This window comes from Parasteatoda tepidariorum, chromosome 10, assembly GCF_043381705.1.
Source record: "Parasteatoda tepidariorum isolate YZ-2023 chromosome 10, CAS_Ptep_4.0, whole genome shotgun sequence".
NCBI lineage: Eukaryota > Metazoa > Arthropoda > Arachnida > Araneae > Theridiidae > Parasteatoda > Parasteatoda tepidariorum.
This window is the reverse complement of record NC_092213.1, coordinates 60,712,146-60,735,810: the sequence shown is the minus strand read 5'-3', so window position 1 is coordinate 60,735,810 and position 23,665 is coordinate 60,712,146. Positions and strand designations below refer to the sequence as shown.

At 30.2% G+C, this 23,665-nt stretch overlaps 1 protein-coding gene across 1 annotated transcript in view; it reads left to right on the top strand.

Moving 5' to 3' along the window:
• Window positions 1-22,471, top strand: part of LOC107457497 (neprilysin-1-like) — a 54,585-nt gene extending 32,114 nt beyond the window's left edge. The window contains exons 13-23 of the mRNA XM_071186976.1: window positions 1,133-1,210; window positions 5,087-5,196; window positions 7,356-7,417; window positions 8,433-8,499; window positions 9,405-9,536; window positions 9,877-9,944; window positions 11,042-11,169; window positions 16,712-16,777; window positions 18,312-18,419; window positions 20,242-20,318; window positions 22,128-22,471. Of these exons, the coding sequence (XP_071043077.1) occupies window positions 1,133-1,210; window positions 5,087-5,196; window positions 7,356-7,417; window positions 8,433-8,499; window positions 9,405-9,536; window positions 9,877-9,944; window positions 11,042-11,169; window positions 16,712-16,777; window positions 18,312-18,419; window positions 20,242-20,318; window positions 22,128-22,227 (996 nt within the window). The 3' untranslated portion in view covers window positions 22,228-22,471. The remainder of the gene's footprint in view (window positions 1-1,132; window positions 1,211-5,086; window positions 5,197-7,355; window positions 7,418-8,432; window positions 8,500-9,404; window positions 9,537-9,876; window positions 9,945-11,041; window positions 11,170-16,711; window positions 16,778-18,311; window positions 18,420-20,241; window positions 20,319-22,127) is intronic.
• The last annotated feature ends 1,194 nt before the right edge of the window (window positions 22,472-23,665 follow it).

Sequence of the window (23,665 nt, the reverse complement as noted above, 5' to 3'; positions counted from 1 at the left end):
ACATAACTAAAACTTGAACGGCTGAAGCTATTTCCTTTCCAGCCACACCAGCTCATCTTAATGCCATGGATTCTTGTTTTATTCATGTGAATGCTGATTTCCTTGTTAGCTACATTAATTCCTCGTATCTCTCCATTGTTCGTGGAAATGCTTTTTACCCTAATTTTCCCCAATACGAGAAGTGAGCAATGTTTTCCAGTTTTGTCTCATAAAATGTTTGATATAGAGTTTTGCCGNTAAACGTGTCTACTGTTATTTCCAATTTATTGTTTTTTTTTTTAAAGCGAATTAAGTTTTTAATCAAGTAATACTAATCTTAGTTAACGATAACTAAAGCATTTTTCTCAAAATAGGTTATTTTTTTCTTAGTTGGTGAAATATCTGTGTTCAATACAATAAAATCTGCAAGAAGCTATATTTGGCTAAAATTCAAACTTGATGCATAAGTAATAATTATTTTAAGAATGCTGCCTGTTACTTCTCATAAATTAAATTTTGATCTTTGCTTATTTAAAGAGGTAATCAAAGCTTATGTCCAATTATAAAAAGTGAAGCGACAATTAATAAGTTTGAGTTTCGTTTTTCTAAATAATTTTTAATCATTAAATAAATTAAACACTATTTATTCTATGTTATCACGATTTCATTTTAGGTAATAGAAATTAACTTCATTTTACCTACCTTTTCTTGCTTTATAATAGTTGTATTAGGCGATTTAACGATTTTGTACCTTCCTTGATGCATTAAATTTATTATTATATTTGGTAAAAGTATTTTGTAAATATGTAACTTAGCACCAAATGTGAGCACATAAAAATAATTTCAGTTATATTCTGATTCTCTTTGTATTTGTTCTTCCACCGTGGTACGCTTTTTATTTTGCAAAACAAGTTTACATTATAATCCTTTAATTTGACTTTTTAATTAAAATCTTACATTTTGTACTTCAAAAGCTGTAAGTACTTTTTTAATTTTTCATTGTCAATTATGGTGAATAAATTATAAAATATATTTAATAATAATAATAATTATATAATGTATGAATAAATTATATATCATCAAGCTGTGAGCTCTTATGCCCTTAAATAAATATGCTTTTTTCTAAGTATTATGTTGTTTTATTAACTTTCAGTTACAGAGTATTGAAATGGCAATTGGCTATAATTCTTGGATATCTGACGATGGATTATTAAATAAACACTATGAGAAGGTAAAAATTATAAGATACAATTTTGTTATTTTATCACTTTTGCAATATTACTAATATTCTTGTATTTGAGTTTCTTAATAGTGTCATTCCATTTTAGTTCATCCAGCCACCTCTGATTTTCATGATAATTTGTATACTCATAGAATTTCGGATACTGATTTCAAAAATATCAATAATATTGGAATTAGTAAAAGAGTTTAAAAGTTACAAGCATTTATTTTTTAGCCGAAATGGCACGTTTGCTGCCATTTTGATTCACACGTCAGAGGCCACTAATTAGTGTAACTCATCTTATATTTGTCCTAGAACAATATTTTTTTGATTTTGTTCAGAATAAAGTAATCTGTCATTTAAACACACTTTTTTACAAATAAACATTTTACTTGTTTAGCAAATAAGTCTACTTTGCAGTTTTTTTGATCAACGGAGTTGAGTAACTTCAGCAGCTGATTTCTGGCAACTCGACCTTTTTAATTTCAGAAATATTTTAACCAAAGATAGTTGAAAGTGCATCCTAACATCTAATAAAAAAAATTTGATGGGCGGGTCAGACATTTTTTTTAAATCGAAATATTTAGTAATAGCAGATTTCACTCGGAATAACAGCATAATGATTATAATTTTTCAAAATAAACATATATGGGCCGGGATTGCCTGGTTGGTAGGGCACTGAACTCATGTCCAAGAGTTTGTGGGTTTGATCCCCGCCGGCCAAAGACTGTAGACCCCGTGTTGTAAATAGTGACTGATGCACGTTAAATCTGTCGAGTCGCAAAGTCCTCCGTGTTCCCATAACAAATCAATACCTCTGAGAGTATTGATCCAGGAGCTCCCTTGTCTTCTGGATTGGTTCAAAATTACAAGGCTACGGAGTTGAACATTAGTAGTCGTAAACCCATAGAATTGGGTCGGTGTTCAACGACGGATATAAAAAAAAACAAGCATATATTTTAAATGAGCTAACTTTCATGAAATTCAAAATTTCTGTGGAAAAGTTTAAAATAACAATATCAACTCGAAAATTTTAAATAAAATCTGGCGCTTTCAGTTCTTTAAACCTATTTTCCTGTTGTAGAAGAATATTTTTTCCATTGTTTACTCTCTGAAGTGTTTGACTCATTGAGCTTGTATATTCTTCCTGTTGTGGTGTTAATATCAACTGTACAAAGAATATTTGTTAAAGGAACTATGCAGCTATCACTTTTTGGCCAATAATATGAAAGGGATGATCCATGTGTATGCATGAATTTAATTGTTGCGTCTCCTTCTTCTACACGAACTTTCAAACACATTCCAATATACCAGCTTGCATCCTAAACAAAGCCACATTTGTACGATGGTACATCAGTATTTTTCGTAGTACTGAAATCTTAAACAGGCAGTGATGGAAAATTCTGCATCAGTACTTGCCCTTTTCCCTTTGATTTGCATATTACCTTCTGGTTGATAAAAATGCATATTTCTTGTACCTGATACTGTTGTTATGTGCTGCAATCTCTTAAATAAGTCTTTTCGAAGTTCAAACATTTCAATGTTGCAAATGAAAAAAAAAGTGTATACCTTTGATATTACTCTTGCAATGGTCTTTTAACTTGCTTTTGATACAAGCCTTTTACTGTTCCATCTATTCTATCACAAGCAGACTTTCCATGACTGGTAGCAAAAAAAACTCAATTCAAAAACACAAATTCAAAAGAGTTTTGCAGTTTTTGTATTGACCAGCTTAGCCATCGGTAAAATATTCAACACTTGTCACATTACGAAAATTTTCATACAAGTATTGCATCATTGGCTTTTGTGTCCGGTATACTAGTGGCACGTCATGATCATATCACCTGAAGAAACAAAAGCTTTCACTAATTAAATTTTCCTTGTGCTTTACATATAATACATCTGTGTGTAAAATACAGCATCTGAATGTCCAGTGAGAGCCCTGTGCTTCATCTAGAACTAAAGAAAAATTTTCACTAAAATCCATGATAATAATTGCTTTATTGCTGTTGAGCTCTTTCCTCTTTTTTAGGCATATGCTTTGACATTTTGTTACCTAAATATGTGGAATCAATTTTTTCAATCTTGTTAACAAAAAGATCAATAAAATCATTTAGGTTAGAAGTATATGTTGCCAGATCTATTCTATAAGTTGAAACCCACTGTTTATTATCCGGGTCAAAATCTGGAAATTTTGACTGTAGATAATCTTAAGAACATCATTACCTGGGACATCTATGGCATAAGTGTAGCGTACATTTTCTGTTGTCTATACTATATACAAGTCTTGGTAGTCTTTTTCAGTTTCAGCAGCTGCAATAAGTAGTTGCACATTTTGATGTATTGTGCACACATACAGAACGAGTTCCTGAACCACCAGCGAAAGCTCAATGCTTTGGACGTAGTTTTGCAAACTTCGAAAATCCAATTTTTCCATTGTGAGTTTGATACCAATGTACATATAGATCACGTAGGTTACATAACATAAGCCTTTTTTGAACATGTATATTCCTTTTTATAGCTATTTTATCTTTCTGCCCTGACATAAGGCGAAAATGTTCAGCATCTTCATAGAAGTTTTGCACTGCCTGTATAGTCTCCCGCGGCAGCTTTTTTCTTGTTCTAATGATTGGAATAGATAGTATTCCTTTCTCTATTAAATGTTTTCTGGACGTTGAACCTGATACTCTGTGTTGTTAAAAAATTAAATCTATCAAATTCTGCAGGCTTCTTTTTAAATTCTATTTCATCTTTATCATCAAAGTTGCTACTTTCAAGGATTGTAGCTGCTTTTTTTCTCAGTGCAAGTTTAGCTTGATCCAATTTCTGCTTACCATATGAAACTTTCCGGTGAACAGAAACTGAGTGCAATTTCAATGGAGAAACTTCTACAGACGTTAAACTCTCATTTAAACTTTCACGTTGTTCTTTATCAACTAAAAATGACTGCTGAACAATCTGTATATTTTATCGAACAGCTAGGGTGGAGGTTTAATTCAGTTGTTTCTTTTTCAGTGTCTTCATCTTTTTCAGTCACTATTTTCGACTGGGAATTGCTGAAATTTGATCTACATTTATGACACGAAGGGAGACTTTCTTGGTCTTATTGGATTGAGAGTTAACTCACAACATTTTTATATATATATATTTCATGCTGATACAAGAGATACTTATGTACGAGGCATGTAGTTGAATTTTCATTAAATCTAATTTTCTTCTTAATGAAAAAAGTTCTATATTCTCAGAAGAAAGCTTTGAAATCTCCTGAGAGTTTAAACTGCACTTAAAATCTTTCAAAGTTAATTCAATACTACACAATACTTGGGTCTCTGTAATAAAACTCTTTAAAAACCAATTTGATAAATTTAAAATTTTAGAAAACTTATGCTTAAAAATACGTTCCAGCATACTGTTTGATAACTAATTATGACACTAAAAACATATTATTTTGAATGCACTTAATAAGTTTTGTAAGTCGATTGCATTTTTATTCACAATACTTCAAAAATCTAATATATTATGTAGCTTTTAAATAAGAAAATCTGCTTACCGATATGCATTTCGCGGCGCAGTGCACCGTTCAGTGGCCTCACTTAATCGAAGCGAACTGCCATAACGAAAGGGTTAATTACCGTTGTGATACTCTTTAGTTACTCATACTTTTTTAGTTGTCCTGAGTCTGTGAAGATGTGTAATGGAACACATAAATCTTTAATAATGATTACAAACGTATATTACATAGATATAGGTGTCATGTCATAATCGAGATCTGGGATGACTAAGTGCTTATCCTTTGCGTAGGTATGGAATTTATAATTAATTGAAAGAAAAACAATTAAGAATCAGATTCTTGCATTTTAATAACTAAAGTTATATAATTTTCAGGTTGAACGAGTGAAAGATAATGGTTATCTTAATGTTATTATTGCATTTTATGAAACATTGAGTGAAAATTCCTATGGAAGATGGAACCGAACTGTTAAAAAATATGAAGTGTAAGCTGGGTTTTTTTTTCATACAATAAGTGATTAATGCTATTTAATCATTTGTAAACAAAGACATTATTTCGCTTAATTTAGAAAAACTTCGAAGTATTTTATTTTCATATACTCATGATATGAAAATGAGTAGTCTTTAACTCGTTCACGCCGGGAAAAGTGAAAATACTGGTAGAAGAACTATTTCAATATTAAATAATATTCAGGAAGAGTTAATCAATTCTCAACAATAACAATTTGCTGTAAGGAAATTTATCACGGCGAAGAAGCAATTCAATATAAAAATTGCATCCGTTAAAAACAATTGGAAGTTATGGATTTTTATTATTCCCGGAAAAAAACTAAAAAATGAAATTTGTTACCAGTTTTTACTCCGGTGCTCTGCCACGATGAGAAAATCTAGTGTGACCCACCGGTGGGTCTTCCCGGCGTGAACGCGTTAATAAATAACTGAAAAATTTAAATTATGAAAGAATATTTGCTGAACAATTTGTTAGGAATCATGAATATAAGAGTAGAATAGAGATTTTTGTGAACAAATGTTGGCGTGTTATGGAGCAATAGGTCTTAAGTCTAAAATGGCTCTTGCGCGAATAATTAAAAACTAACCAACTGAAGACAAAAAAGGTAATGAGTTAAATAAAAGGGCAAAATGCAACCAACGTTTAAAGAACTATATGTTTGGATTGAAATGGGGAAATATGTTTTGATTAGAGATATGTTGAACGTAGTGATCGTCTGAGTTATAAAATAGCATGGAATATAAAGATTACCCACCATTAGTGTGTTCAAGCAGTTTTGATTTACTACATCTATAAATAACTTGCTAAGTATCCATTCTTCTTTCAGGATGATTTTAAGAAAATAACTAGTTTGATCAACAATACGAAACCATGTAAAGCGATACAATTATTACAGCTACACCAGTCCTTTTCTTTTATTAAATTTATTATTATTTGCCCTTGCTTGGCTTTACGTAATTAGATAAGGCAAAACACGTGTTAAGAAGGTCACCCAATCAAAATAAAGATAAACTGTATGCAGTAACATTTGGCATGATGCTGTTGCTCGAAGCCAATCCTAAAACTTACCATGAAAAAGTAATTTTCTTTTGGTATACTTATTCCTTTCGGGAACTTGAATTTTTTTTTACCACAGTGCCTATAATAGTTACCCTGATATCTATTAAAATAGCACCGTTAATCATAATACTAGAAGTACCAGTTACCAATATTATTTAAGCATCTTTGGCGTCAGTAGTAGAATGACGATTTTTTACGGTTTTCCTAAATGAATAAGTACATTGTTCTCAAGTAATTTTAATTTTTAGTTCATAACTTTTTTTTAATTTCAATTACCTTTGATTCAGCAATGAAGAACGTATCGTAAGCATAGATAAAAAAAACTGGTAGTTAAAAATAACTTTAGAAATATTAATTCGGAGAACGGGTACTATCTATATCGATCGTTGAACTTTCCTGACATAACGGAGAAAAAATTTAATGCTAAAGAACGTAGAAGTAAAAAAAAACTTTTTATGATTAAATAAAGCTGTAAGCTAGAAAATATCACTGATATCATCTTTTAAGCATTTGGAAAAGCAAAATCATCTGCAGCTTAACTTAACAAAGGATGAAACTAAACCGAAAAGAAAAACTCATTTTTTAAATGTACATCAAATAGACTAAGTAAAATTTACGAAATAAATATTTTCTTAATAAAATCCTAGCGTTTTAGCTTTACCAATTTTTTTAGTTTTCTTATGAAATAATATTGTGCTCCAAAATGAGCTAAAATTGTTTCAACGAAGTACGAGACATTTAAACAAATTTAAAAGAAAAAAGTGTCATTCATGAAAAAGGGCAATTGCATTTAAAAAATAGCGAGGCTTATTTGGAATTTAAAAAAAATTTAAATATAAGAAAAAGTGAAAAATTACCACCATATTTCGAAAGTACAAAAGAAACTTAGAGAGAATATATATAATATGTAGTTTTTTTTAACAAAAAAATTATTTGTATGATTTTATTTTCTTTAAGATTTAAAAAGCTTCGCATCAAGTATCAGGATCTGATTATAAATTTTTTTAAAAAAATTTCTGTTTTATAAATCTTAATAATAACGCATAAAAATAATGATTTTCTTTTTTTTTTCAGATATGATGAAGAACCTCTTTACGTTATAAATGCTTTTTACGGTCCTCAAGCAAATTTTATGTGTAAGTTAAAGATGATATTTTTTAAACTCATTTAATTATTTAGTTTCAATTATAAATATGCTGAAATGGATAATCTAATGAAAATTGAAGAGAAAAATATACTTAAAAAGAATGCTTTTTTTTCTTCGTTGTTGAAATTTTAAAAAGGTAGCTTGTCCATGCCCTCATCTACTTGACGTTGAATTCAAATTTAATATTGGAGTATTAAGTTATTTTTAAAAACTATTTAGGGGACAGGGTCTGATAAAGATAATTTTTATAAACCTGCCTAAAAAATTTTCTAATTATTAATTTGAAGATCCAGATTTTATTTTATTAAAAATTGAAATTTTGTCTTCATTTGGAATGATACATAATTCAAATACTTTTTTTGATTGTTTACATGCCAGGGTGGTCAAAACCATTATAAATAAAATTTATTAAATCAAACGATAATTAAAAAAAAATCACTTTAAAACGATATACATTGGTATTTATTTAGTTATTAAGCTTTAAAATTAATTAAAAAAAGTTTACCTTAGGATTATTTACAGATTATTATTTTAACGAAAATCAGTTCCATTTTGATTTTACATGATATTTCCTAAGGAAGAATGTGGTAAATAGGTATTTTTAAGGTCCGTTTTTTTAAAAAAGTCACTGTTTAATAGCATTTGTATTTTCTTCATCATCGAGGGCACGGTGCAATGTATCGATGCCACAGAAATGAGCTAGTTACTGAAGTAATTTATAAAACGCTTCCATGTTAACGGCACTAAATTTTAAGTTTAATTTGAAAAAGTTACAGGTTTAGATTTATTTATAGTTTCGTAACAAAAAATTTATACAAAAATAAACTGAAGAGTTATAAAGAAAATGAAAATATTTCCAATTAAAGTATATTTAATGTAAATAAAAAAAACAATTTAATAAAAAGATTATTAAGAAATTGAATGCTGTTCCTCCAAATCAGAAAAATACACTCTTTCTCCAAACTAGATAAAGATTCAAAGTCTGATAACACCTTCTCTTATAGTTGATAAATCCGGAAGAGACTTGGTAAAGCCGGAAAAAAATGTAAAACTCTCTGCTATAGTTGAGACGTTAAAATGCAGTATTCTTAACCCCTAACTATTTTGTGTTAGTAATAAACCCACATTATTATCATAGAAAGCTTAATCAGAGTGCATTCTTAGAAGGTGATAACGACCTCGAAACAAGCCTTGATAATTTAATTTATTTATGACCACTACTACATATTATTATCTTGTAAACTAATATATCTGCTTGAGAACTATATCCTTCGGAAACTTCTAAACGAAAGTAGTATCCTAAAATTAGGAAATGCTTGCTAATATTAACGTAAATTTATCCCAATTAAATTTTTTAAGACCCTTAAAGACCAATTAATGTTACCATGTCCACAGCCCCCTTGTTCGTTTAAGCTCTTTATTGGATAATGGAAACGGGCAAATTGAAGTGATTATTATAATATGTAACAGGCATATTCAATCAAAGCATAGAATCTCATATTAAAAAACGATGAATATTAAATCTAATAGTAGCAATTTAAAAGAGAAAATTAAGAATTTAAATTTTATTTTTAGCTTTTTTTTTACCTATTTTTTTTAATTTGCAACTTTACAATCAAGTGTGCTTTCATGCAACTACGTATACATGCTGTTGCAAAATGATTCAGTGGCGAATGGGTGCTAAAAGAAACCATAGTTAATAACGAACAAATTTAATAATAAAAGCAATAAATCAATATGATACGAAATGGGGCTCTCCAATGAGCCATCCAGTTCAATCATTTGCCTGCCACATAAGTGATTACAACGCCCTCTTTTGGTCAGGCAAAAATTCATAACATATGCCAAAATTTAAAGCGAAATTGAGTGGTAAATAACATCCCTATATAAATAAACTATGTATTACCACCCTCTGTGTATATATTATACTTGTATATACTACCTACCTATACTATCGTCGTGGTTTTGTTCTAAAGTATAATATGTAGTTTAACGCTCAGTCAACAAGAAAATAACATTCTTTTTAGTTATTATGTACGATTTATCTTACATGCAGCGGTGCCAGCTGGTATATTGTCGTATCCATTTTACAAATATGGTAGAAACGAGTAAGTAAATTTATCTAAAATTTTGCTTTATTTTTTTGTTATGTCTCCCATTCATTGAAAGAAAATCATTGCTAATTTTAACTTTTCACAAGTTTTTTTAATCAATTCATTGCTTGTCTAAAGAGTAAGTAATATCGGAAAACTACGAGTAGAAAGTTTATTTGCTTACTGTTATTTGTTCAGTGCATTGGTCTGATTTAATGTTTCTATACAGCATTACATTATATTACACTAATTATAGAACTTGTATTTTCTCTAAGTTTTATACATTCATCGTAAAAATTAAAAACTCTTTTTCATATCCAAATCATTGTGATAATATTCTAATTAATGTTTATAGTGCCATCAATTATGGAGCTATTGGAACTGTCATAGGACATGAAATGAGCCATGCGTTTGATGATACAGGTATATAAATTTTGAGATTAATAAATATTTTCACATCGCAGAGATACTCACGACTCTGTCTTGAATTCAGGTGGCTAGCATTTTCTGTAACAGATATTTTGTGTATTGTATTGAGTCGCAATTGTTCCGAAGACAGAATTTGTAGTCAGAAAAATCTGCTCGACCCTGATTTCGGTTGAACAAACAATAGTTTTCATTGTATAATATGAAGGTAAAAACGTTTTTGATTATACGAAAATTATTTAGACAGATATTAATAATTATGTGTGCAAAAATTACACTTGAATGAATATTATGACAATCTTTATGTAACTTATCACCAAATTCATTTATCACATGTAAGCATTTTGGAGTGCTAGGAAATTAAATTAAAACTTTAACGGACGTCTAAACTGATTGTGTAAATTTTTGCTTTTGAACTTTAAATGTACAACCAATAGTATTTTTTAATTGAAGTTAATTAAAGTTAGATTTACTTGAAAGAATATGATTTGAATTTAAAGGCGTAAAAGTTTGAAAAATAGCTGGGACCATCGAAGATAGTTTAGATATAGTTGGGAAAGAGTGAAATATCTGTCTTTTTATAGAAGGAGTATGTATATTGAACGAGTATTATATTTTGTCTTTATTATGGTTGTTACTTAAAAAATACTTTCGAGATGTAACTCCTTAATTTAATTATAAAGCTTCAGATGCAATTATAGTTTTTTCTCAAGAGCCGTGATATGGTGTTTCAAAATTTTGGTCATTTTAGCTTTTCTTTTTATATTTTGTATTCAAAATTTGTATTTAAATATTAAATTGTCCACTTGTTTGCCTTTATTGAGAAGGAAAATATAAATTTTAATATCATTTTATTAAGTGGTAGACCGAGAGCAAGTAAAAAATAATTATAAGCAATGAAAATTTTCATTTAAAGGTCTATCAGTGCTTTCTAAGCTAAGTGTTTTCATTTTCGCATTGAGCGTCGCTAAAAACGAATCATTTTCTTGCACTCACCTACACAAACTTAAATTGTATATTGTGCTGAATGTACATTCACCTTTTTTATTAATTGTTTTCTGCAGCATTAAAAAGTGTGACTTTAATTTTTTTAGGTAGCATTTTTGATCACAAGGGCAATCTTAGGAATTGGTGGACAAAGACAACAAAAGAAAAATTCCTGGAAAAAGCCGATTGTTTTTCAAAACAATACGAAGAAAGTGATTCTTGGCTGCCTTTTGCTGTAAGGCATTACTTGTAACATAGTATTATGCTATTGCACGAGCTGTTTAATATAATATATGATGCAAATGTGGCATTCTAGTAGTTGAGAGAGTTTTTGGTACCTTAACACACTACTTTGGCCCCGTGCTTAAGGTAAACTAATGCGTATTGGTCTGTATGCATCAAACGGCGAATGTGATCTATTGACTAGGGGTAAGACCTGGGTCACTTTCTGGGCACCTAGGTAAGGGTGATAGGTGGGCGTATATCAATTGGTCAACATCATTGCCCAAATAACTAGTACCAATTTATTACTTGCAATCCCTTTGGACTCTGTGTTGGGTGGTACAGCTGGTAGTTAAAGTGGTTAAATTTTTTATGATTAAAAATAGCTAGGTGTTCAGTCCCGCACACTGAATGTACGCTCTCGATATTTTACCTCTACGTTAACAAATCCCACAGTACCGAAAACTTTTCTCTTTCCTAAGAAACTTATTTTCATTTGCCGACACAAATCTTTCACACCATTGAATTGGCAATATGTTCTCTTTAACCTTTCATAAACTTTTAAGTGAGTGATGATTTTCATAACAGCTATCACTTTCCTCTCATAATGTTTTAATGCTCCTCATGTGTTAAAAACCATCTGTGTTTTTATATCGTCGTGCAACTGACCCTTATTCGCTTAACTTTTTAAATTATTGATGCTATTAGTACAAAAGAGAGTATTCCAAGAACTTCAGCTTCTTTTCCTCGGCATCATAAGCCTTGGTAGAGCTGATAGTAATCCACAAAGAACAAAAATTACTTAGGAACATCTTCCGTCGTTTCCCTTTCACATCGAATCTCTCATCATTTGAACGGGCCATANATCGTAGTTCTTCAGGCAAATGATGCCTAGAGGTCATTATTACGAATTGGCTATCTCAGATTTTCAATGTCGCAATCACAGTAAAATTTGTGTGCTTTCTCTCAAACTTGGACTTTTATGCTCCAGGCAGATGACGTAAGCCGAGTGCAGCGCCACTAATTTGCATATTGCAATTTTACTCAGCTACTCTTAGTGGACAACATATGCAAATTTTGCACGGTTTGGCTTACTTTTGAAAGAGTTATCGCTATTTTTGTGATTTTTCCTTAATTTATGATAACCAGTGTAAATTGTTTATTTTGCTGAATGTGCATTTATCTTTTTTTATTAATTGTTTTCTACAGCATTAAAAAGTGTGACTTTAATTTTTTTAGGTAGCATTTTTGATCACAAGGGCAATCTTAGGAATTGGTGGACAAAGACAACAAAAGAAAAATTCCTGGAAAAAGCCGATTGTTTTTCAAAACAGTACGGAGAAAGTGATTCTTGGCTGCCTTTTGCTGTAAGGCATTATTTTTTAACATTTGACTATGCTATTGCATGAGCTGTTTAATATAATATATGATTCAAATGTGGCATTCTAGTAGTTGAGGGGTTTTTCGGTACCTTAAAAAACTACTTTGGCCCCGTGCTTAAGGTAAACTAATGCTTATTGGCCTCAAACGGCTAGTCACGAATGTGATCTGTTGGCTAGGGGCAAGAACTGGGTCTCTTTCTGGGCACCTAGGTAAGGATGATACGCGGACGTATATCAATCGGTCAACACCGGTGTCCAAATAACAGATTGGTGGCAGTACCAATTGATTACTTGCAACCTCTTTGGACTCTGTGTTGGGTGGTAGTTGAAGTGGTTAAATTCTCTATGCTTGAAAATGGCAAAGTGTTCAGTCCCGCACACTTAATGTACACGCTCGATATTTCACCACTACAGAAACAAATTCCACTGTACCGAACACTTCATTTATCGAAGTGTCTCCATTTCTGATCCACGAGGCTTTTCTCTGTGTACTGGGAGAGGCATTTTAAGGAAAACGTTACGTTCTGTTGATCTCTTAGTTATTGTTTCCGAGAAACAAGCCATTATTTTATCTATTAGCATCAACATCTACTCCTTTACTGCAACGCCAGATAAGACTCTCAACTCTTCTCGAGTTGTCATATTAGAACCTAATTTCCTCGATGATTAAAAGGAAACAATCGCAAAAGAAATAAAAAAAAACAGCGCATTACTGCTGTCTGTAGGATTAAGATTGACTCATCTTGTGTGAAACATCTGATTCTGATTTTTGACACACTAAAATTATATTCTGTAAAACTTGCTTGGCATAACTACCCTGTTCGAGCGTACGGGCCCATTGAGATATTCTCAACACCAAAGGTTTGGACATTCTAAAGCGTCTTGTCGAAGCAAGCTTATTTGTGCTTGAGGCTCTGATCCTGACCATGGTGACACTCTGTGTGCGTTGCTACCCTTTTGCATTAACTGCTTTGCTCTTTCTGCATACTTCGGGAGTTGTCCAAAATGATCCCAAGAAAAGGAAATACAAATTGTTTAAGTATTGCAAAACTTTACTTTTAATGAAGCCCGTTGAATAGTCACCGCCTGCACTTCCCGTCCTGGCGTGTTCTATTTCGCAGCTGCCAATAGTTTATTTTGCCCTGCAATACACGAACTGATCTTTTGATTTTGTCTTCTCTAGTCATCAGATTTAGACTACAGTTCAATAACCACATTTTAGCTTAAATGCGCTATCCACTGTGCTTTAGCTTAAATGCGCTATCCTTCTGTAACCAAAGCTTCAAAAATTGATAATTCTATATAAGCTCGGAAAAAGATGGATTTTGACGTAAAATTGTCTCTTCACCCTTCCGATGGTAAATACCTATTTGACAGACCTCGTATATTTGACGTTAAAATTCAATCATCTCCATTCACTTCGTAATATCTATTTATTTTAGCGCATAGAATTTCCGTGGTATACGAAATAAATTTAATGATATCAAAGATATTAAATATCAGTGTGCATGATTTTCTCTGTAAGAAACTCATTTAAAATTATCTGATATTCAATTACATAATTATTCTTGTTCCAGCTATAATTTCGATGATGGAAATCGACATCATAATGACATTGCAATTTTAACTTCAAATGCATTACCATCTATTTACCTTTCATTATCATCCTCATTACATTCATGGTTCAAATTCACATTAATGTTCACCTCAGAGTATGCTTTTTTATATATACCTCATGTTCCGTATCTCAAGCAGGTTTAAACTCATTGCCTTTTATATTGTTCGGAGATTTTAATGGCCACAGTGAATTGGGGAGTATTTCCGCTTTCGATAAACGGGGGAGTAAGTTTGAACAACTCATCCAAGACTATAATCTCTGTTTGCTTAACCAAGGCAAAGAAACTTATTTTCATTTGCCGTCACAAATCTTTCACACCATTGATTTGGCAATATGTTCACCAATTCTTTAACTTTTCATAAACTTTTCGATGAGTGATAATCTTCATAACAGCGATCACTTTCCTCTCATAATGTTTTAATGTTCCTCATGTGTTTAAAACCATCTGTGTTCTAATGTCATCATCGTACAACAGACCCTTATTCACTTAACTTCTCAAATTATTGATGCTATAATTACAAAAGAGAGTATTCCAAGAACTGAAGCTTCTTTTCCTCGGCATCATAAGCCTTGGTAGAACTCATAGTGATCCACAAAGAACAGAAACTACTTTGGAACATCTTCCGTCGTTCCACTTTCACATCGAATCTCTTAGCATGTGAACGGGCCATAACGTTTCCTCGCAAGGTCCGGTGTTTGTAACGGAGCGTTTCAGTTTTTACGGATGATTCAAAATCCTCAAAACATGTTGGGTGTGGAATTGTTATAGCTCAACGAACGTAGTACAATTATATCTCTGTTTTTATAGATGAAGCTATTTTCGTTGCTCTGTGGCTTATCTCATCACTAACCACGCGAAAGTATTACATCTTATCTGACAGCCTAAGTATTTTGCGTCAGCTCTGGATCATATTAATAACAAAGCCCATCCTATTTGGTATGTCATTAAGCATCTGTTAGCAGCCGTGTTGGTATTTCAGGTATCGACCTGGCTGATTCTGACCCATCTTCATTTGCTGGTCGGAGAACCTGCTTCCCCCAATGCATTAATTATAATGTTTTACTTTCAGTTCACCATATTTTAATTGTTTGCCCTCGTTTTAACCGTCATCGCCTTATCTTCTTTCGTTGCACCATTTTATGTATAAAAGACACGTGTGATGAAACCCATCATCCTTACATCTTGCATTTCTATGGAAATTTAAATTGTATGTATTTTACTAATTTACCTGCTTTTATATATGTGTTTTATATTGCGTTTTTAATCTGGTTTTAAAACCGTGTGTTTGGCACTGCATCTCCTTTTTTGGACCTTGTGCCATTAAACCTTTCAGTCAGTTCTAAAAATGTTCAAAAATTTGTAAGCGTTGAACGTTATTTTTTGCTGCCAAGTCTTCTAACAAGACGATTTTAAATGTGGGTGACATTTTATTTGTTATATTTTCTAAAGTATATTTTACCTTATTTTTTCTAGCTACTTATTTACCTTAAGCTAAACCAACTCTCTCTGAAACCTGCTTTAAGAATATTTTATTTATTATGTATTTTAAACATTCCCGTGGGAATGTATAGAATTCATTTAAAAATTTATAACCTTATGCTCTTTAACTAGGCTACAGCATAAATTTAATCGACATAATTTTTTTAAATAGTACCCTAATGGTAATGGTATATTATCTGTCATTTATCATAAAAGGTGTGTAGTATCAAATCATTTAAATGTATTCAAAACTAACTTTCCATTTTATTTAAGTTTTTCTAAACAATTTTATATCTGTTCTTCAAACTCTTTCGATAGTTCGTTCTCCCCAAAAAAAATCTCTTTGAAATTAAGAAATGTCCGGATCAAGAAATTGTCAAATGGAAAAACTAGTAAAATATAAAAAATGGTAGTTTAAAATATTTAAAAAGATTATTTTGTGTGTAGCATACTTTTAACAAATAATATTTTTGTTTAAATGCTTTTTAACGAGTTGAAAAATAGTTTTTTAAATTTTTTTTCTGGTGTGTTTTTGAATAACAAAACATCAAATAAGCCTTCAACTCTTCATCTGTTTTCTTTGAAAATTTTATAAGAAAATCTTGCAACACTTTTTAAGATATACATTATGTAGTATGAACTTAATATGTTGAAAATTAATTGAGACTATATCAACTTGATTCTTATATGTTACACCCAATATTTTATTTCGTACTTTATTTTTTTACGAGTCCAAAGAATGCGGCGTAACCTTTTAAATATAAAAAATTTAAATCACTAACACATTTCATTCTCACACAGCTGGACTTTTTACAGAGACACATCAAGTGTATAAATTACATTATTAAAAGTTTATACTATTAAATTTTTTTTTAATTATGATGACAGAGCATTCGATGAAAAGTTTTCGCTTACGTGAAAAATTCTATAACTAGTTGTAAACTTATCTACCTGCTTTTGCTTAGTAAGTTCTTGAAAATGGATATAGTTGATTTTGGAACTATACGCTGCTACCCTTTTTCTTCCTTTTTTTGTGTTTTAATGTAGTTAAATTGATCAAAAAATGTGCTTTTAGATTGATGGTAATGTAACTTTAGGAGAAAATATTGCTGATAATGGTGGACTTCGCAATGCTTTTAAGGTACGTTTTTTTCCAATTGATTTGCTTAAAATATACTGCTCAAAGAAAAAAAAATCCGACGAGGTAAATAAAATCTCCCAGTAATACACAATATTGAAAAAAAATAATGAGCGGAATGCTATAAACAAACATGAAGAAAAAAAATGAGCGAAATGCTATAAACAAACATGAAGAAAAAAATGAGCAAAATGCTATAAACAAAAAAATTAAGAAAAAATATAATGAGCAAAAATGATATAAATAAATTAACAGCATTGATCAACTAGTGGTGTTCGTTCATCGAATTCAATCACAGATAAAATTCAGAATGGGGAGTAATGTGTTGTAACTAAGACATGTTAACTTTATTCTATATTGAGGTACCTTTGGATAGATGAAGGTTGAAATAGTCGATAATTAATTTCCCACGCACTAAACAGCATATGTGGACTTTGAAATAGACTCCAAAATCGTACCGGCATGATTTAAGATCTCACAAGAGATGCAATTTAGGCAACTACGTCACTTTTTAAACAAAGCGTTATTCCTAGCCTCAAACAATTGTTCACTGCCGACGAAACAAGTAAAACATAACAGAATAAACTGTTTAACATTTATATGATACATTTAATAATTTGCGAACAACATTAGATCTATATCCTTACACGGGATGCTCAAGAATTACATTGAAAAAAATCGATAAATTAAAATAAATACTAAACGCTTGTACTCAGTGACTTGATTCTTCTGCATGGATCTTCACCTAAAAAAAGTTCCATAATTTATTCTAACGTCAGTACTTTCTTTAAGAATCAAAGGAGATACGATTTAGGCAACTTTCCACAAATCAATATTGTACCGAGCACAGGGGTTCGTTTCGATTAGAGATGAATAAAACAATCTAAGATTACTAAAATTTATTATCAGAAATTTTTAGAAAATACGCAATTTCCAGCACTCAATTCCAGCACAAATTTCAGTGCAGCTTCATAATCTCGGACGAGTCAATGAGCTCACCAGAGACTCGCAGATCAGAATAATAATGCAGACACAAATTAATACTTAACTGGCACTCTCTCTCTGTGAGGTCCAGTGTTGTTCATATAGGCTTGGAGACGAAACCCCGGAACTTTCGACTTGATTCTATACAATTGTCGTATGATTCCGTAAATATTAGATTGATCGCTTCGAAACAAGAATTTTCCAGAACTATCATTGTGTCGCAAAAATGGTCGCCAAATTTCGCCAGAATTATCGGCAAAAATGTCGCCATACCAAGTATTTCATAAGAAAAGCTTTAGGCGTTATTTTTTCTCTAAATTATGTTAGAATTACTCGATTTTTGAAAATTTTCTTATTAAACTGCCTAGTTAAGGGTTATCTTATATATTTAGCCTAATAACAAAAGAATATTTATAAAATTTATACACATATTTATAAATTTGTAACAATATTGTTTTTTTATTATCAAATATTAATGCAATTATTATAGATAAAAGAGCTTTTAGAAACATTTTTTTTAAAAAAATTAACATCATTTTCCTGACATATTTAGGCATTCAAACTTCACTTGGCACTTGCCGATGAACATTTAACCAACAGAAAAATATTATCTGGTTTATCTGCGAGTCCAGAGCAGTTGTTTTTCATTGGATATGCTTCGGTAAGTTGCGCTTTTTATTTTCTAATTAAAAGGGGTACACTAGAGTTAAAAAACAAAAAAGTTATTGAAATCATAATAAAATAACGTACTAAAATAAATAATTTTTGCCGAAAATTTTATTTCTAAGTTTTTATTTCTCTACAATTAATGAGTTTAATTTTTTAAAATGTTAGCAGGTAATATTACATTTATATTATTTAAATAGTAAAGGAAAAATTATTTTACATTGCATTTCAAATATGATTTTGTAATTATTAATATTGACAAAAAGAAATATTTTCTCTGAAATCACCCTTAGTTGAATTATTCTGTCATTTTTTTAGATTTGAGTTATTTGTTTTGGATATATTATCAGAAACTCAAATCTTATTTAAAATGCTGTATCATAAAGTCATTATTTTGATAAGTATTTCTTCCTATAATAAAATATAAGACCACAACTGAGTACCACAGTAAGCTGATTTACCTGACTAAAAATTTTAATTTGCTCTCGACTTTACTGTTGACAAAATTTTTATTTGGAAATCAAGTTCGTGTTTCGAACAAAATTGTCAAACTTGATTCTTGCTGAAAAAAAACAACAACTTCAAACTAATTGAAGAAAAATAATTTATCAAGAGATTTTTAACAATGAGCTTAGCATCTGATTGGTACAAAGGAAGAGTGATATTAGGCCTAGTGAGAGCGCTGTTTTAAATGTATTTTGTATCAGGTTTCCAGAAAAAAAGGGTTTTTTGTTTTTCGATTTGATTTTTTTTTGATTTTAAGAAGTATACGATCAGATCTTATAAATTCCCCGCTTGTAAAAATTTTCGTCGAAGTTGTCATGTCTGTAAAAGTTCATCATAAGTTGCTTACGCAAATGGTAACATAAGGTTTAGAACAATGGAAGGGTGAATACAATGCTGGAATTGGTCGAATTATAAATTATTCTACAAAAAGTTTTCAAACGTTGCAAATCTTAAAATGATTGATATTTATTTTAGTAAAAATGTTGTATTGATTTTTATGACTTAAAAAAATGTTGAAATAGTTTCTAAAATACAAAGTGTACGGGTTTTGGGGTGTTTTGTTTTTGTAATTGTGTTAGAGAGAAAGGTGTTTGCTGGAGATGTACGGGGTCTTAAAATTTTCCCTGTTCCGGGTACCCTACAATAATGTTTTTTTTTACAACCAAGCAGGTTCAGGTAACCGGTAAAATTTGAATTTATTACCCAACCGTATATTTTAACACTTACGCATAGCAATATAAAAATTGTATAATTGTCGTTTTCTGAAAATAAAATTAACATTTTCACAGCTATCTATTTGTATGTCGTTCAGAAAGATTTTACGTGATAGTATAGTAATACTTAAGATATTTAGAATTTTCTAAAAATTAAGCCACTTTGCCAACATCATAACTGCCTTGCTAATATATTCACATGTTTGAATGATTGATTTATCATGGTAGTTAAAACAAATTTAGATTCAACTATTAAAAATAAAGTTTATACGTCTAAGTATAAATAAGTAGTGAAGCATAAATGTTACTACTTCTAAGAGAAATTTTTCTCGGCGACTGTTTACATTTTCCTTACGTAAGGTATTGTTAAATTTTATGAACTATAAATTTGATTGAAATCGCCAATTCCATGTATGTATTCTTCTTCATTATTGTTTTTGTGGCATTTTCAATTTTACTTTGAGTTTCAACTTTTTTTTTTGAACAAATTTTAATTAAAGAAAGGTTTTTAAACAAAGTAACTTGACTCACTTAATTGTTCAACTTTAATTTGTTATACTTTTAAAAAGAATGTAGTTTTTGTTTTCTACTATTTAGATCTGGTGTGCCAATATGACAGAAGAATTTGAAAGCCGTTTTGGTACAAGCGATCCTCATAATCATCCAAAACTACGGTATAATTCTGAAAGATTTTCTCTACCTGACATTTTCGATGCATAATCTTGTTTTCTGTTATTATTGAATTTTAAATTATTTCATATAATACAGGGTTATTCATAATTCTCTCCGCCTGTAAACGCCATTTTTCTTTACTACAACTGGCTTCAGTGGTACATGTTACTGCCATCTACCGGCAACTGCTTAAATTAAAACTTGAATACTTTCGGAATAATTAACTTTTCGGAATAATTGAATACTTTTCGTTCTTTTGTTCATATGTTCTTTTTTGCCATATTCGTCTTCGTTTTTTTACTATAACGCTTCGAAACCCCGGAGGGAATTATGAATAACCCTGTATAGATGTAATAATATTCAAGACGTATTATAGTTTTAAACAGGTATTACACAGAGTTATACAAAAAGATAAGACCCAATTTAACTAATGCATATTTTACAAATTATAAATTGGATATAACAGTCTAATATCGTAAAAGCGAGGCTTTCAAACTATTGTTTAGAACCGCTGGGGCATGATTGTTGCGTTATAGACAAATAAAGTCGAGTTGAAACTCCTGTGTTTCATCTTTATTTGAATTCCCTAATTTTTTTTCTTCCATTTTTTAGAATTACCCATATTTTTTTTTTTTGTTCTTATGCTAGTATCCCGGTCGCTAATATGACATTAGATCCTATGAAACTGTACAGGGCCATTCTCAGTGAATGCGGTGAGGAACCTGATTGGGGAGTTTTTCGCGGATCCATCAATTCGATTCGCATGAGAAAAAAAATTGCAGCCAATGAGAGTGATGCTTTCCTTTTTGAACTGTTCATGTAAGAATGTGAACTGTCATTTCATATTCATATTGGTAACCACTTAAAGGTTTGCCGTGCTGTAAAAAAGAAGGGAGCACATTGAACATTTATAACCTGGGATGGAGAAGAAAAAAAATAGTAGCGTTACCTTTTCATTAGTATGTAGGTTGCTCGTATCCAATCTATACCTCATAAAATACAAATCAATTAAATTGGGTAGATCTCTCTTAAAAAAAACTGTGTTTTATGATGATCGTGATATAATTTAATAAGCGTAGTAGGACAACTTTAAATAGTATGAGGAAACAATGTATGAAAAATAAATGATATAAAATTGATAACTCGGTATTTTAAAAAAGTGACTACTATCATTTAAAACAAAATATTAAATATGAATTTGCCAATACTTAAGCAAATTACTTTGTACAAGTTAATTTAAAAATTGGCGTATTTTTTAAAGTTATTTCCTTATCCAATTATGTAAGTAGGCAAATAGCATATTATTAAATTAATTGATAACAAAAGTTGGAGTTTAGGAGCGTCTTAACGACATAAAAAAAAATCAAGCTAAGCTGTCTTTTTCTACAAGCCAGTTCTAGTTATAATCTAAGGGTATGTAATAAGAACTGATTCTTACACAAATGGCTTTTAGACAAACTATTATATTGATTAACCATATTTTTAAAATATATTATATTATATTATACTATTATTATATTATATTATTATTATATTATATAATTATTATTATGTTATATTATTATTACTTGCATACTTACTGCCTTTATCAAAATCAAGTTAGTGTTAATTATTGTGCAATCCGTCGAAATATTACAAACATTAAACACAAAATAGCCAAAATATGGCTTTTGAGGCAATAGTTTACAACACTTCCTGCCTTTATCGAAATCAACTGAATCTTAATTTATTTTTGTGCAATCCATCGAATGTTACGAACAAAGTATTACAAATTAGCAATCGAATTATAGTTTTTGCATAATTTATTTTAGGGTCAACGTTCCTCTTGCTAATTCTAAGGAGTTTGCCAGAGCATTTAAATGTAAATCTGGAACACCAATGAATCCAAGGCGTAAGTGTGTGCTATGGTGATAAACATTATATGTTTGGAACTAACGGTGCCAAGACAAAGAATGGATATTTTTTATAAACATACCAAGAACAAGACGGATCCATATTATGCTTAATTTAATTTCTTTCATGGTGATAAGAAGATTTGAACATTAAAATTGTATTGCTAACGGAATTATTTTTCTTGCATAATTTCCTCTTATTTTTTGTTGTTATAAATTGTAAATGTATAGTAACTGGAATAAATTTAATTTTTATATTTTGCTATATGTATTTTAAACTGTATAAATTAGACATTTTGAAGCGTATTCATAGTGACAGGCAGGCCAATTAATAAAATTTTAAAAACAAATTCATACATTTTTAATCGAAGTTTATTAATAGAGACAAACTTGATGCATCTTAAACGTATCTGCTTTCAATCAATTTATAACAACGTTCAAAACTTTAACATGTGTAAAGCGAAATAGTACATTAACTCTATAAATTTTTGTACCAAAAAACAAAACAATGATAAAAGTAACTTGTTGAATGTGTATATGTTTGATTGTGATAGATTAAAGTAATTAATTTAAAATTGACCAAGCTAATTATTTTAAAATAAATCGATAATTTTCTTTAAAAAAAATCAGAATTAAAATTCTCAATGTAAGTTTTAAAATGTATTAGTTAAGGCATATTTTTAGACCTATTACGCGAATTAGGCTTACATGTCGATGTAGGTCTAACTCTCGAACATTACTATTAAGCTCTTCTATTTGCTTTCAGATACTTATTAAGAATCACAGATGGCGACACTAGAGTAAATTTTCAAAAATAAAATGATGTTGACATTCTTTTCACTGTCTAGAAATAAAGATTATCCAATTAAAAATTACATGAAACGAAACATGCTTCAAAGGTTATATCAAATGGAGAAATTCACTGTGCATTTTTTTTTAAATTCACATTCTTTTAAAATATATTCTTAAAATTTTGCTGATGATAGTTCATACTATCTTAGTAACGATCTTTGATTTTCAAAGTGAATTATTGCATATTTTTTATAAATAAACACCTCGCTTTATTTTATTGGAAACAAATTTATACGTTATGTTCGAGTTAAGATTCGAAACAATGAACATATAGTTTTGAATTAGTAATGTTATAATACTGATATCATTTATCATGAAAATAGATGGCAGCACCATGACTTTACAAATACAAATTATTTGCAATGTATTTCTTATCATTTCGAATAAATACAAAATTGTAGTTAACCACGAAATTACGTTGAAAATTACATCATTAAAAAAATTTCTCTTTTTATAGAGTCTTGTTCGCGTGATTTCGCCTTCATTTTCTTAATAATCTTTTTTTTAGTAGTTACTGCAACAGATATCGCGATTTTGTTTTTATTTTTTTTTATTATTTTTTTTTAACGTGATAATGATTTATAAAATGCGAAAAAGAAAATAGT